Source organism: Bos mutus, chromosome 19 (genome assembly GCF_027580195.1).
Source record: "Bos mutus isolate GX-2022 chromosome 19, NWIPB_WYAK_1.1, whole genome shotgun sequence".
Taxonomy (NCBI): Eukaryota; Metazoa; Chordata; class Mammalia; order Artiodactyla; family Bovidae; genus Bos; species Bos mutus.
Window position 1 is genome coordinate 20,907,243 of NC_091635.1, and position 14,634 is coordinate 20,921,876.

The window sequence follows — 14,634 nt, forward strand, 5'->3', positions numbered from 1 at the left end:
GGCCTGACATGTCTGTTCTCACACTGGGCGTCTTCTGTCTGGTTCTGGTATTAAGGTTGTGCTAGCCCACAGGAGTTTGTGTGAAGGGGAGGTGTTTCCTGTGGGGTGTCAGACCTCCCAGCAAAGCTTGTGGGGTGATCAGGGGGTGAGGGGGAGGCGCATGGCTGACTCAGGTCCTTTAGTGACTCTAGGACTATCCTGTTCACAGGTGTCCTTCCACCACTGTGGCTGAGTGTGACTTCATCCATTTTATCCAAGTCCTCAGGTTTGCCAACACAGAGTTGGTAAAGTCTTCTCACTCTCTGCTGAGTCTTGGCAGGATCTCTCTCGAGGACGCTGGCTCCACTGCTGGATGAAGCTGGCCCAAGCATAGAGCCACCTGTCTGCACTGGGGCCATATATGACTGGTGTCCTGCCCATCAGACTGCCTCCTTGACGTACTCGGGGTGCAGTCCTGCCCTGCAGCCCCCATGCCACCTCCTCACACAGCCCAGAGTAAAGTGCATAAGAACCAAGGAGCTGGCCCTGGGTCAGGCAAGGAACAGCAAGGAAAAAAGCGGCAGGCCACAAACCACATGAGGCCACAAACCACATGAGGCCAACCCAGCTGTATTCTGATGAGCTCCAAACATGCTCTTAATCTTTTAAATTCACTATCAACATTTAAAGGTTTGATTTGAAAATTTAAGGTTATGGACTTTCCTGGTGGTCCAGTGATTAAGAATCCACCTGTGAATGCAAGGTGCCTGGGTTTGATCCCTGCTCCGGGAAGATCCTGCATGCCGTGGAGCAGCTAAGCCCAGAGTACCACAACTACTGAGCCTGCGCTCCAGAGCCCACGAGCTCCAACCTGAGAGCCTGTGCACAGCAACGAAGACCCAGCACAGGCAGAGATAACCATTCTTTGTTAAAAAATTTTTTTTCTAGGTTTCAATCATCTCTTACTGCTCAATAGTTATACAAAATATGATTTAATCTATAAAATGGAGTATTATTCAGCCATAAAAAGGGGTGAGGTAGGAATGTGTGCTACCATGTGGATGAACTCTGAAAACATACCAAGTGGAAAGCACCAGGGCCACGTGCTGTGTGATCCCAGGGCAGGGCGATTCCCTGCGCCTGTCCGGTCCCCACGTGGGAGAACGGAACCTGGCATTTGGTACACTTCAGCAAACTGCTAGGGAACTGAGCTGAATACAAAAGATGGGGTTCTGGTTTGCAGAGACAAAGGCCCCAAGAGACATGGGCACAAAAGATACATCCAAAGTTGTAAGACAGGATGTCCACAGATCAGCCATGGCAGCAGGATTGAGTATACCTCGGGGGGCTCCCAGAGCGGCGGGCTGGCTGCAAAACCGTCCCAGAGCCTGTAGCCAAGCCCTGCCCAGCGATCAGGAAGCCCATGTGCCCAAGGTTACTCCCCAGATGAAACTGATGGTGCCACGCTCATGTCTGAATCACCTGTCACAAGTTCACTTTACGCTGGCATTAAACAGAACTCTAAAATGTTCATTTAGCCTATTAAACAGATTTGCTATTGCTTTAAATAGCAAGTAAGAAGAATTACTTTAATACGGTCATTTAAGCATGTCATAATTTCTAGCTAATCACAGCAACTCGACTCAGACATTTCACGCCGTGTAATACAGTTTCTTAACCCGGGTGCGATCCTGAGGCTGAGGGTTGATGTGTGTCCCAGGGGAGGGACAAGCCATTTCCAGTGCACGTGGGAAGCAGAAGAGAAACGTGCCCAAGCAAAGCTCCTCACAACAGGACGAAGTGGAGCTCTGAACCACCGCCCTCAGGAGGGCGTTACAGTGGGTGTGCAGGCCTGGACACCCACCCCATCACCTGGACCCAAGCCCACCGCTGCCAGGTGAGCAGAGTGCCCGTAGCTCCTCCCTCATCCAGCAAGTGCGCAGGGGAGATGTACCAGAGGGGTCTTTACCGAACGACGGCCAGGGGTCCGCAGTGCTGGCCGGGGCTGCCGGCGCGCCCCAGGGGTTGGTCTGGCTGGCGGAGGTGGACGGGCCCCAGGGCTCCGCCTTCTGGGCAGCAGGGCCCGCGCTGGGCAGGGCGTCCATCAGGTCCAACAGCGTGGTCTGCTGCGGGTGGGAGCCGTGCTGCTGAGACAAGCAGGGTAGGGGACAAGTGAGCTCTGCTGCCTGGCAGCACATGTTCACCCATCACCTGCACCTGCCCAGGGTTCTCCCAGAGAGAAGGCCTTCGGGGGCCCAGAGGACCACAGGACTCCCACTGCCCCACATCACCACTTCCCAGTGAAGACCTGGCTCCACCCTACATGCCACGTGCCCTCTGTCAACCGGTCCTCAGGGTTTCCTGGGAAAACGCAGGCTTTGCCTCCTTCCAGGTGCTGTCCGCTGACACACCTGGCCCTGCAGTGGCCAGCATCACCCAAGGCCCTCTCTCCCGGGGGCTGGCTCACCCTCCCACTCTCATGGCCATACTGGATGCCGTCAGGGCCAGGATGTATCAGCACTGTAACAGGGTAGGGGCCCCAACGGAGCCCCTGGCCCTGGGGGGACTCTGCCGTCCGTCAGGATGGTTGTCGGGGGCAGAGTAGTCACATTTAGATCTCAGAGCACGTGATGCGCAGCTTAGGAAGCAGTGGCTAGAGCCATGTGGCTGGGGGGTGGGGGGCCGGGGAGGGGTCATGGGGGCCCACCACCCAGGCAGAAGTGTGCACTTCGCCCTCTCCTCGCTCCTGCTGTCACACCACGGGGGCGGGCTTGGAAGGGTCTCACACAGTGACCCCCCAGCCCCGTGAAGCACTCACCTCTTTCTTTTTTGGAACTTTAACCGTGTCTCGGCGGCTCTCCTCCAGGGCCATCTGCAGCCTGAGGTCATCGCCCCGCCTAAGGCGCTCTTCCTGTGGAGCACAATGGACCTCAAAGCTGGTTATGGCCACAACATCGCCACCCAGCTAGGCCCTCCCACCACAGCCGGAAACTAAAGCTGGATCGCCAGTCACTTCAGAGGAGGGTCTGAGGACAAGGTGGACAGCGAGTATCTCCCGTCCCCTCTATGCGCCCGGGGTCCCCTCCCACCTGTGTGACTCCCACCTACTTCCAGTCCCACCAGGGAGCCCAGGGCACAGACACCACAGACAGAGAGGAGAAGAGGAATACTTCTAAAATGCTCTTTCTCAAAGTGAAAATGACTTTAAAATTCTTTCTAATTATGGAAGCAATATGTCTCTTCATAAAACACAAATAATCAGGAGGGGAAAAAAAAACAAACACAAACAATCCAGAGAGGAACTGGAAGGGGGACACGTCACAGGCCGTTCCACCCTGACCCCCGCCGTGCTTCCAGAAAACAAGTGTGTTCCTATTTTTGAATTCTAACAGAAATGGTCCATTGTATTTTATATTTATTCAAAGCACAGTCACCATATATAAGACTGGGCCACTCAAGCTTTTACAAATAGATAATATAATGATTAAATGTAAGTGAATACACTCATTGTGTCTTATTTACTCTAAGATGGGATAAGGAACCACACTGGATGGGCATGTCCATCTGCCCCGTTTTCCCTGTGAGCTCTCTGTACCTCCCTTGGGCCGCCAGAGGTGAGGTGGGACCCATAGGGAGGTCGTGTGGACTGAGGGGCCACCCTGGGGGCAGTCCGCTACTGTGGACCTTACAGGATACTCCAGTTACAGGGGGACCAGCCACTCTGGGACCGACAGCTGCCTCCATGTGACCCCCTGCCTGTCCCTCACGGCACTTCTAAGCGAGAGGGTGACGCAGCCATGCCACACTGCTTTGCCCTTTTTAACCACAGGACAGCAAGTCAGGGCTGAAAGCAGCAGCAGAGGGCCAACCCCTCTGAAGGTCCTCTGGGCCACTCCCCCTCCTTCGCCATCTTCACGTGACACGTGCTCATAACAGGGAGACCAAACACACGCCCCTCTCTGGACGTTAGCACTCTCCTCTCTCCTGGGCCCTCCCTCCAGCCTCTGTCTTGTCCTTTTCCGGGTCCAGATGCTCTCCAGCCACCTTGTGGATCGTATTCTGCACACAGGATGTGCAGAATACAGAGGGAGCATCTTGTGAAGCACCTCTGACAGGTGCGTCCCCAGGACCAATGTCCTGAAAAGCCTTTCCTCTGTGTGGCTGTGCCTGGGCCCTCCCCGCCGGGGGCGTGTCCCTGCCAGCACCCACCTGCTCGGCCACCTCTCTGCTCATGGCCAGCGCCAGCTGCAGCTGCAGCTCCTCCTCCCCACTCGTCTGCGGCCTCGCCTGCTCCAGCTCCGAGGACACCCGTGGGGAAGTGGCTGTAGGGAAGACAAAGTCACTGTGAAGGACCCGTGTTCCCCGGTCAGCCACCCGCTCCCGCCTCACACCCACGGGTCCCCCTGGGCGGGGAGAAGGGGTGTCTGCGACCATCCCAAGGTCACAGCTGAGGAACATCACAAGCACATCAGCCACCCAGCACCCACCAGGAAAAATATCCTGGGGCACAGGCATGGCCAGCTCCGACCTCTCGAGGATCAGACCTGCCCCCATGGCAGAGCTGCATGGCATCAAGAAGGGGAGCTGAGTTTTTACAAGATTGGGGGCACAGTTCTGGAAAAGCTGGGTCATCATTCAAAGAAGCCCAAAGCCTGTGTGGACTCACAGGTCCTCTCAAGACCTCCTGACCCCAAACGCTGCTTCAGCCTAAATCTCCCACTTAAGCCTGCCTCTCAGGATCTGCTTCTTTGGGAGAAATTAACTGGTGGGGAAGAGCTCGGATACTGAAGTTTCTAGATGGCTGTGCTCTGGCTGCAGTGAGTAAGGTGGGAGAGGCAAGACTGAACTGGGGTCCCTGAGCAGTGCAACGGGCAAGGCTGCGGGGCAGTTTGGGGCAGCCTGTAAAGGGGAAAGACACGTAAACACAGCGAGGAGACTGCATCTGGAGCAACCAGGCCTGGAGCACAGTGTGTTCACTATGATTCACAGTCAACCAAGAGAAATGGTTTAAAAAAAAAAAAAAAGGCCAACTGCCTCATGTGTACTCTAAGCTAATGAAGAGGTCAAAGAGCAAAAAAACACTGCAGTTAGGAAAAAGCACAAAGATGCTTTTCTAAATAAAATCAAGTCCAATCCCAGTCCATCACCCCAATTTTCCAGAGCATTCCTTTAGAAATAAAGCTGGATGGTAACAAAATGTCCTCAAATCTATCTTAACAATCCTATTTCTTAACAACATCCCCAAACAAAAGCATGTCTGGTCCCCAAAGTTCACCTCTGCCCATCACAGATGGCAGATTCTGGCGTCCCTGTGCTCTAGAAGCAAAGCCACCACCCAGACTGGCGAGAACAAGGGAAGTGGGACGGCTGGGGTCAGTTGTGGGGGCAGGAGGAGGCTCTCCCAGGACCAGAGTGGCTATCTTATCCAGGTCACGGCCCCATGGGCTGCCCGCTCCCCGCCGGCTCCTGATGAATGGTCTCTGAGGCTGCCTCACGAAACTCTCAGTTTATAACAAACCCTGGATATCTACCATCCTCCACTTACTCCCAAAGGGGAAACCAGGCCCCCAGGCTCCACCCTATACCCCCAAAGGGCTCTGAACAGAGGGCCCCATGTTGGCAGGGAAAGCTGAACTTGGCTGTGCAGCCACAGAGTCTGACTTGCCCGGGACAGGATGAATGGGCCGGGGCTCTGCAGGGCTGGCCAGAGAAGTGAGGCGCCCTGTCCTCGGTGCCTCTCTGCACAGCTGCGCGGCCGGCCCAGCTTCAAATGCAAATGTGCACGTCTGTGTCCCCCCAGCTGACGCTGCTGGAATAATGTGTGGCCAGCACACACGGAAATAGCTCACCACATCAATGTGGAAATCAGACAAAGGGTATTCCCCTAAATGCTGTGGTTTTTATAAGCGGATGCACGGCTCTAGGTCGCGCAGATGGCAGAATTCACAGCCACCAGCCCGGAGCGTCAGCTGAGCGCACACGGGCTTCAGCTGCGAGGGCGGCGTCCGGTGGAGATGCTCCTGCCTTAGTGACAGCATCTCGGCCCCACAAAGGGCCTCTTGTGCCAGAGAACAGGACAGTGAGCACAGAGCCTGAAAGGGCCCTCCGGCTACCAGAGCTCGGCCGGGCCCCACTCTGAGGGTCCACCATTCACGGGGCAGTAGGAGAAGCAAGTCCCCTTGGGTCTCTGCTGCTTTCTGCCCCAGCCATGCTCTCCTGGGAAGGCAGGCCCTGTGCACACAGGCTCATCACCCTGGGAGCACGAGCATGCCCCTGCCCTTCCCCTGCGGTTGAGCCTGACCCGTGGGTAGGAGCACAAAGCTGGCACCCCTGTGGCAGGCTCCCTTTTTTCCTGCCTGGTCCACCACCCTGGCTGAGGAAGCACAGGGGAAGGCTGGACAGGGAGCCTACACAGGATCACATTTTCTCAAACTCCAGGCTAGGAGGAGAACCAGAAACCCACCCCCAACCTGGTACCTCCTGCAGGGCCACCCTCCTTGACCCTGCTCGCCTGCTCCAGGCCCTGAATGCCCCCTACAAGGCACTTCAGGTGTGCACGGTTGGGGAATTGCGAAAAAAGAAAGTAAAGCACTCAAGGTAACAGAAAAACAGGAAACTGCCCCTTCTCATTGGCAACGTTCTGCAGTTTTCCTAGAGCACTCTTCAGCGGCGTCTGCAGTCACGGCCGCTGTAAAGGGTGCAGACTGCACGCCCCCTCCCGCAGGCGACTCTGCACAGGGACTTCACGGAAAGCCAGGCACACGGGCTGGCAAGAAGGCAAGGGCCTGGCCATGCGGCTCCAAGGAGACCCCACCTGGGTCTGAGCACTGCCACTACCCCATGCCTGCCAGCAGACGGGGACACCAGGCACCTGGCCTGTCCCTACCCCACTGCAGCAGGGAGCTGCACCTGGATGCCACCCCTCCAGGCTTCTGCTTCCAAGTCTGTGAGGTGAGCGATGGGAGGGGCGGGAAGGGTGGGAAGGCCCGAAACAAGCTGCCCCCACCCTGGGGGTTGGCCCTGCCCAGGTCACTGCTCTCCACTCCACCCACAGCCACAAGACACCCCCTGTCTCACGGGGTAGAAACCAGATGGACACCGTGGTGGCCCAAGGCCCATGTGGGCTGAGGACTGTGGTTCTGGAGGCCGTGGCCTCCCCCTCCCTTTTCTGTTGGCCACCGAGGGAGGGGCTGTGGAGCTGGCACTGAGCCCAGGGCCACTTTTTGCCCCTGGTGACCAGATCCCCGTTCAGCTAAGTTCCTTCCTCATCACTGAACTGCAATGAAATGCTTACTGGGCCTTCCTCAGCTGCCGACATCTTCCTGTGCTCCACAGGCTGTTTCCTGAGTCAGCAATGACCTCAGCCACCAAGGACACTCCCACGGAGAGCAGAGGCTTCTGACCCTGTCCCCTGGGAGACCTTCCAGGCCCGCCCTCTCCCAGCTCACAGGCGACAGCAGGAAAGACTGTTTTTAGTCAAGTGAGATGAATTATGAGAAAATAAGCTCAGATTACCCCAGGTAACATTGAAAGGGAGAAAATACAAAAATATGTTGTGGAAATAACATGTCCACTGACTCAACGGACTTGAGTTTGAGCAAACTCTGGGAAATGGTGGAGGCCCGGGAAGGCTGCTGTGCTGCAGTCCATGGGGTCGCGGAGTCAGACACGACACAGCAACTGAACAACAATGTTGTGGAAAAGCCAAAAAGGTGCGAGATGTGAGGAGACGGAAGCACCACCACAGCCGGGGGACCTTCAGGACAAGGGGGGCTGGACCATGACCATGCTCTGCCCTTTGCCCACCACTTGACAGTCCTGGCAAAACCCTGTCCAGATCCCATCGCAGACTCTACATCTGATTCCAGTTCACAGAAGCACAGGAAAAGGACTGAGGCAGACAAACCCAGATCAAGGGCCGCTTTGCAGGATGGCCAGCCCAGCGTCCCAGCACAGGAGGGTCATGAGCACAGTCAGACTGAAGGGACAAGATCCCGGGCAGTCTCCGTACAGACAGTTGGCTGCACGTCACAGTCAGAACAGTGGGCAGATGGGCACGCGGGCAGGGACGAGGCGGCCCAATGGCTGCTGTCCACTCCATCCACTGTCAGGCTATGGGGGAGGGGAGATGCCAGAGCCTGTGTTAAATACTTCAGGATAAGAGGAAGTGAGGGCCACCCCACTCTTCCTGCCTCTACCCCTCTTCCCAGAGGAAACAGCTGTTGACATTTTCTCATGATTCCACCCAGAAGACATACTCGCACACCCTGCACATTGGCGTGCTTTCCTGACTCTCGCCCACCGGCCCCCTCAATTCCTGCCATGTGTGGGCTCCACCTCACTGCATCCCCACCCAGGCTGACGGTCTCAGCCTCAAAGAGGCAGCCCTGGTGGAGGGTGCGCCTGGAAGCCTGGGCCCAGACCCGGGCTTGCCGCTGCTCAACCCCTCGCTTTGGCTTCCTCACCCACAGGATGGGAAACAGGGTTCCTGCGGCTTGGGCTGCTGTGAGGACCAGACGAGTTCCTACGGGGGGCACCTGGCCCAGTGCCTGGTGTGTGACAGTGGTACCACACCTGGTGTCTTGCCCAACCCTCAGCCCAGATGGGGTCCTGCCTTCCAACCCACCCTCAAAACCGGGGCTGAGGTCCAGAGATGAGGTGGCTTGCCAGGGTCCCACAGCCACAAGGGACAAAGGCCGACCTAAGGCCTTGCTCTTCACCATCACTGCTTCCCACAGAGGAGGGAACCGGGGCCCAGGGAGGTCACAAGGCCACTCAGAGCCAGCAGAACTCAAGAGCCAATGCCATGCTGTCCCCATGCCCTGAGCTGCTCGGAGCCCTCGGTCCTAACATTTGCGCACATCATGCCTGGCGCTTCTCCAGGCCAGAGGGCAGCCCATGCTCTCCCAGGGCCTGTGTCCAGTAAGGAGGGACAAGACACACACACACAGGGGAGGGGGTGGGGACACTGGAGCATGGCCTGCGGGCAGGCAGCAAGGCTGCCAAGCAGAGAGCAGGTGGGGCTTCACCAGGGTCGAAAGCCTTGCCCTGCCGAGGGGCCAAGGCAGAGCGGGCCCAAAGGTGTGAGGTCCTGACCCCCAGCGCCTCAGAACAAGAGCAAATTTGGAAATGGCTGTGGCAGAGTCCTTAGTGAATGGTTAAGCTGAGGTCACACTGAAGCAGGTGGGCCCCACATCCAACGTGACCTGTGTCCTTACAGGCAGGGAAGTGATGGGGGCGAAGACACGAGGGGAGGGCGGCAGCCATGGCCCAGGGACACCAAGGAGGCCTCCAGCAGCAGAAGCAGGGGGAGCATAAGGCAGGATGCTCCCTGCGCGTGCGGGTCTCAGAGGCAAAGGCCTGCGCACGCCCTGATCCAGGGCTTCCAGCCTCCACAGGGAACAAGACCCGGGTCAGTGCTGCTGCAGCCCCAGGTCCCGGGCTCTCCCAGCACACACATCTGGGCCCCACCTCCCGCACACTCTTGCCACGGGGAGGAACTGCCCCTGGACTCTATACTGCTCACCACCCACCCCTGGCCCCTGCTCTGTCACCCCCGCACAGGCCCTAGAATCCCCCAGCTCCTTCTGGCTCTCGGGCGGGCAACAGCACCTCGGCTTCCCCTCCAGGGTCGGCTCTGGAGCCACCCCCCTAGCACGTCCTCCCCACTGGGGTGCTCCACGGGCAGGGGTTCTTCTCAACCTGGCTCAGTGCAGACACCCCTGCCCCGGGCACCTAGAGCCGGCAGACCGGAGGCCTCACCTGCGCTCCAGACCTGCCTGCAGCTGGGCCATCTCCCCAATCTGCCTCTTTCCACACACCTGTGTGTTCATTTTCTAGTCTAGTTTCCAGTGAGCAGAAGCTGTGACTCCCAAGGGCACACCTCACACACTGGTCCCAACCACCCTGAGGTGCGTGAAAGCCGAAGCCCAGAAGAAAGGAGGCAGCGCAGACGATTGTGGGGATAGGCAGCCGGGCAGAGACAAAGGCCGCCCTAGGGCTGGCTGGCAGGACTCAGAGCCCGTCCTATCTGTGCTGCTCTCCTTGGGCTGCAGAGTAAATCCTGTCCGTTATAAGGCCATCAGCTTGCAAGGTGGGAGCTAGGAGCTTGTCCAGAACAGGAAGCCATTTTTTCTCCTTGCTCTTTCCCAGGGGTTCCATGGTTCCTGGTGCTTTGGGAAGTCACACTCTGGAGGGGGTGAGGGAGCACCAGGGCTAGGGCCACACCCACAGCTCCCCAGGCAGGCGCTCGGGAGGAACCGGGGTTGGGGGGGTGCTGTGGTCACCGGAACTTTAACAGAGACAGAAGGCTCTCTTTCTTAATTCAGTCGTAAACTGAGATTGCATGCCTAGAGCACTTTCTTATAGAGCAACACTTACAAACAGGAAACTCACTTTTAAAATGAATATCCTGATGGAAATTTTCATCTACTAAACTAGCAAAGTAATGCTCAAAATTCTCCAAGACATGCTTCAACAGTATGCGAACAGTGCTTCCAGACGTTCAAGCTGGATTTAGAAAAGGCAGAGGAACCAGAGATCAAATCGCCAACATCCGTTGGATCATCGAAAAAGCAAGAGAGTTCCAGAAACACATCTACTTCTGCTTTATTGACTATGCCAAAGCCTTTGACTGTGTGGATCACAGCAACTGTGGAAAATTCTTCAAAAGATGGGAATACCACACCACCTGACCTGCCTCCTGAGAAATCCGTATGTAGGTTAAGAAGCGACAGTTGGAACTGGACATGAAACAACAGACTGGTTCCAAATCGGGAAAGGAGTACATCAAGGCTGTATACTGTCACCCTGTTTATTTAACTTTTTTTTCCTTTTGTTTTTTTGTTTGTTTTTTGTTTATTTAACTTTTATGCAGAGTACATCATGAGAAATGCTGGACTGGATGAAGCACAAGCTAGAATCAAGATTGCCCGGAGAAATATCAATAACCTCAGATATGCAGATGACACCACTCTTATGGCAGAAAGCGAAGCAGAACTAAAGAGCCTCTTGATGAAAGTGAAAGAGGAGAGTGAAAAAGTTGGCTTAAAACTCAACATTCAGAAAACTAAGATCATGGCATCCGGTCCCATCACTTCATGGCAAATAGATGGAGAAACAGTGGAAACAATGACAGACCTTATTTTGGGGGGCTCCAAAATCACCGCAGATGGTGACTGCAGCCATGAAATTAAAAGACGCTTGTTCCTTGGAAGAAAAGTTATGACCAACCTAGACAGCATATTCAAAAGCAGAGACATTACTTTGCCAACAAAGGTCCATCTAGTCAAAGCTATGGTTTTTCCAGTAGTCATGTATGGACTGAGAGTCGGACTATAAAGAAAGCTGAGTACCGAAGAATTTATGCCTTTGAACTGTGGTGTTGGGGAAGACTCTTGAGAGTCCCTTGGACGGCAAGGAGATCCAACCAGTCCATCCTAGAGGAAATCAGTCCTGAATATTCCTGGAAGGACTGATGCTGAAGCTGAAACTCCAATCCTTTGGCCACCTGATGCAAAGAACTGACTCTTCTGCAAAGACCCAGATGCTGGGAAAGATCAAGAAGCGGGAGGAGAAGGGGACGACAGAGGATGAGATGGTTGGATGGCATCACTGACTCAACAGACATGAGTTTGAGAAAGCTCCGGGAGTTGGTGATGGACAGGGAGGCCTGGCATGCTGCAGTCCATGGGGTCCCAAAGAGTCAGGCACGACTGAGCGACTGAACTTAACTAAAACTAGAAATTATCTTTCAGAAAAATCTCAGTACCCATTTTGGGCTGGGGGCTATCCACCAAGCATGGTCACCCCTCTTGCACCCCAGCTGGGGGCGCTGCACCTGGGCCGGGTCTGCTGGGAAAACATCTGCCAAGTTCAAGACATAGAATGATGCTAACACACTTGCCCACTAACCTCACTTCCTGGAATTCTACTTTGAAGACAAGACAATTCTACATCAAGACCCCTCAGAAAAGCAGCTTTCTGCCCAAAGGTATTCATCACATTGTTACCACACTGTGAGAACCTGGACACAATTCAGACAGGGTGGAGACTGTGATCCACGCGGTCCCTTCTCAGAGCATGTCCCTCAGGCAGGGCGCTGTGTGAGAGCCTGTGACAGCACAGGGGACAGGCAAAACCGGGAGAGAGCACCATCCCAACCTGCTGTACGGACCTCTAACCCACCCGAGCTCTAACCTTTGCAGTCAAGTGTAACTGTGCAGCAACGTGGAAAATGCACAGCAAGTTATCTGAGTCAGCTGAGGGGTCCTCTGAGCCACTGCATCCGGCCCACTGCACGCAGGGTGAGAACAGCCTCTGACTCGCCTGCCCGGCCCCCTCCGGGCACTCCATGTGGCACACCGTCAAGGTGCCCACCCTCTCCCAAACTGGAGGCCCACAGAGGGCCAGGCCTCATCTGGGGACCACGAGCCCTCACTGCCCAGCGCGAGCCCTGGGCAAATGAACGCTGTAGCCTTCTGAGATGTGTGCTTTGTTACAAACAACACGCGTGTAACACTGTTGTACCACGTATACAATATAAAACATCAGATTTCTTCTGCTCCCACAAAACACTTCAGACCCAGATCCAGGTCTGTCCATACAGCTGGCTGTGGGGGATATGGGTATTGATCTGGTCCTCGCTTCCTCCTCAGAGGAAGAACTCTCTGGCTCTCCCAGACAGATGGCCATGACGAGGCCCCACCACTGCCTGTGCCCAGAGGCCTGGGAGCTGGGACGACGTCGTGATAGAAAGGGCAGGGATCCAAACAAACCTGCAGGCCTAGAAAAGCACCCGCTTAGAAAAAGCATTCAGAAGGACACACCCACACGGGAACAACAGCAGTCTAAGGAGATCATGGAGTGTGTCCGTCGTCCTTTTGCACTTTCTACATGATCAGGAGTACACAGGCATTATCTTACGATGAGAAAACCAGCAGAGTTTCTTTTGTGCCACCCATGCTGAGCTCACCACCTAGACATGGAGAAGCGGGCCACAGGGGCACTGGCCTGACGGGCTGGTCACTGAGTGGCCAGCAGGCTGTGGGAGGAGGCCCATGGGCGCATCGCCTGCTGACTCTGACTTTCTGAAAGGGCACGGCTGCCGGTCATCAGCCGGAGGGACGGGAGGAAGAACCTGAACTGGACAGGCCACAGCCTCCGAGAAAACTCAGCACCAAGACCACGATGCCCGCGCCCACCCCAAGACTCCAGCCTGTCAGACGTGTGCCTGGGCTCTGGGCAGCCAGCGGCTCAGGGAGCAGAGAAAGGGCAGCTACAAAGTTGGAAACAGCCTTCACTACCAACAAAATCTAACCTCTAAGAATCAGATGTTCTAGACTCAAAGCCTCAAGATATGGCACATTTCCACATTTCTGGAAAAGCCCACAAAATGCAGTTCCAAAGGCTAAGTGTCAAGAAAAGGAAAAGAGGACTAGTTCCCTAGCCTGATACAACCACCGATGGAGACCGCATACCACACGAGCCGAGCTAACGGCCCGGCCTGGATCTCCGCTGTGTCTCACAAGGCCGGTCAGGGTGACCCCTCCATGCTGCATTTCCAAGCCAGCGTGTTCAAGGCAGATCCCCAGGGCCCAGGCAGATCCCCAAGGCAGATCCTCACCTCACACTGGGCATCAGGCGGGTGCTCAGAAATGATCACCCGTGACGGTGAGGGTTGAGACACAGAGAGAAAGGCACCCAGAACGGTGACACCACGTATCACTGGTTTGCCCAAACCTCATCCAGCACTTGAGAAACTCTGGGAAAACAAACTCACTCACTCATTTTACCCTTAATTTCTACCTCTAACCCCAGAGCTGAGGCAGTGTGGGCTGTGGGTCGACCAACTTGGTGGTGGTGTGTGGAGGCACCGAGTTGAGGGGGGACCTGCGGGCCTTGGCTCGGGGGCTTTGAATGCAAGCGTCCCAGGAGAGCTGGGGGTCCCGGGTACTCGACAGGCAGGCTCAGGGGCCCTGGGGACCAGCGGGAGTGTCACTCTGAAACACTATGACTGCCTCCCTGCACCAAAGCCAGTACTCCCTCGGGACAGAGAGTGAGGGGAAAATGGGCCCGGAGCTCAACACAGTGATCCCGCGAGCACTGGCAGGGGGGCCACAAGGCGCACAAAGCCCAGGTGAGGGGCCGCCAGCCGCCCCGGTAGAGCCACTTAGGCAGAGAGGAGAGGCGTTCTCTGTGGTGGGCCCAGGTGCCAAGGCAGTGGACTGAGTGCACTTCTTCGTAGGCTGCGGCGAAATCTGCTTTCAGCGTAGCCCGCACCAGCTGAAGGTCGTCCAGGAGAGCTAGCAATCACCACCAAAGCAAGCCTCACTTCCATCCCCATTGAGTCAGAGACCTCCAAACACTGCAACCTACAACTGACTAGGCAGCCAACTCTCTGCCTGCCAGGGTCCCGGGTCCTGCAGATTTCAGGAAGGATGGCGGGGAACTGAGAAGCAAGATCCACCCCATTTGGTCCTCTGCTCACCTGCCCACATCACTGCAACATGGAGGATGGCTCCCGGCTGGGTGTGCCGGTGGGACAAGGACCAAACCACAGGCCCGGCCCAGGGGCCTGGTCCTCCCCGCATTTGGGGCTGCCGCCAGCACACCTCCAATCCCGCAGGGTGTGGGACTGGGAGAGCCTGATAGCTA

At 56.0% G+C, this 14,634-nt stretch overlaps 1 protein-coding gene across 9 annotated transcripts in view; it reads right to left on the reverse strand.

The window, feature by feature from the left end:
* The window catches only part of EPN2 (epsin 2), a 52,731-nt gene that overhangs the window by 8,248 nt on the left and 29,849 nt on the right, over positions 1 to 14,634 (reverse strand). For 5 of the 9 annotated variants that reach the window (XM_070389601.1, XM_070389593.1, XM_070389595.1 and 2 more), the window contains 3 exons: positions 4,189 to 4,301; positions 2,798 to 2,890; positions 1,934 to 2,126 (listed from right to left, as the gene is read on the reverse strand). In XM_070389601.1, coding sequence (XP_070245702.1) covers positions 1,934 to 2,126; positions 2,798 to 2,890; positions 4,189 to 4,301 — 399 coding nt within the window. The remainder of the gene's footprint in view (positions 1 to 1,933; positions 2,127 to 2,797; positions 2,891 to 4,188; positions 4,302 to 14,634) is intronic. The other 4 variants (XM_070389602.1, XM_070389600.1, XM_070389597.1 and 1 more) reach the window with 3 other exon arrangements.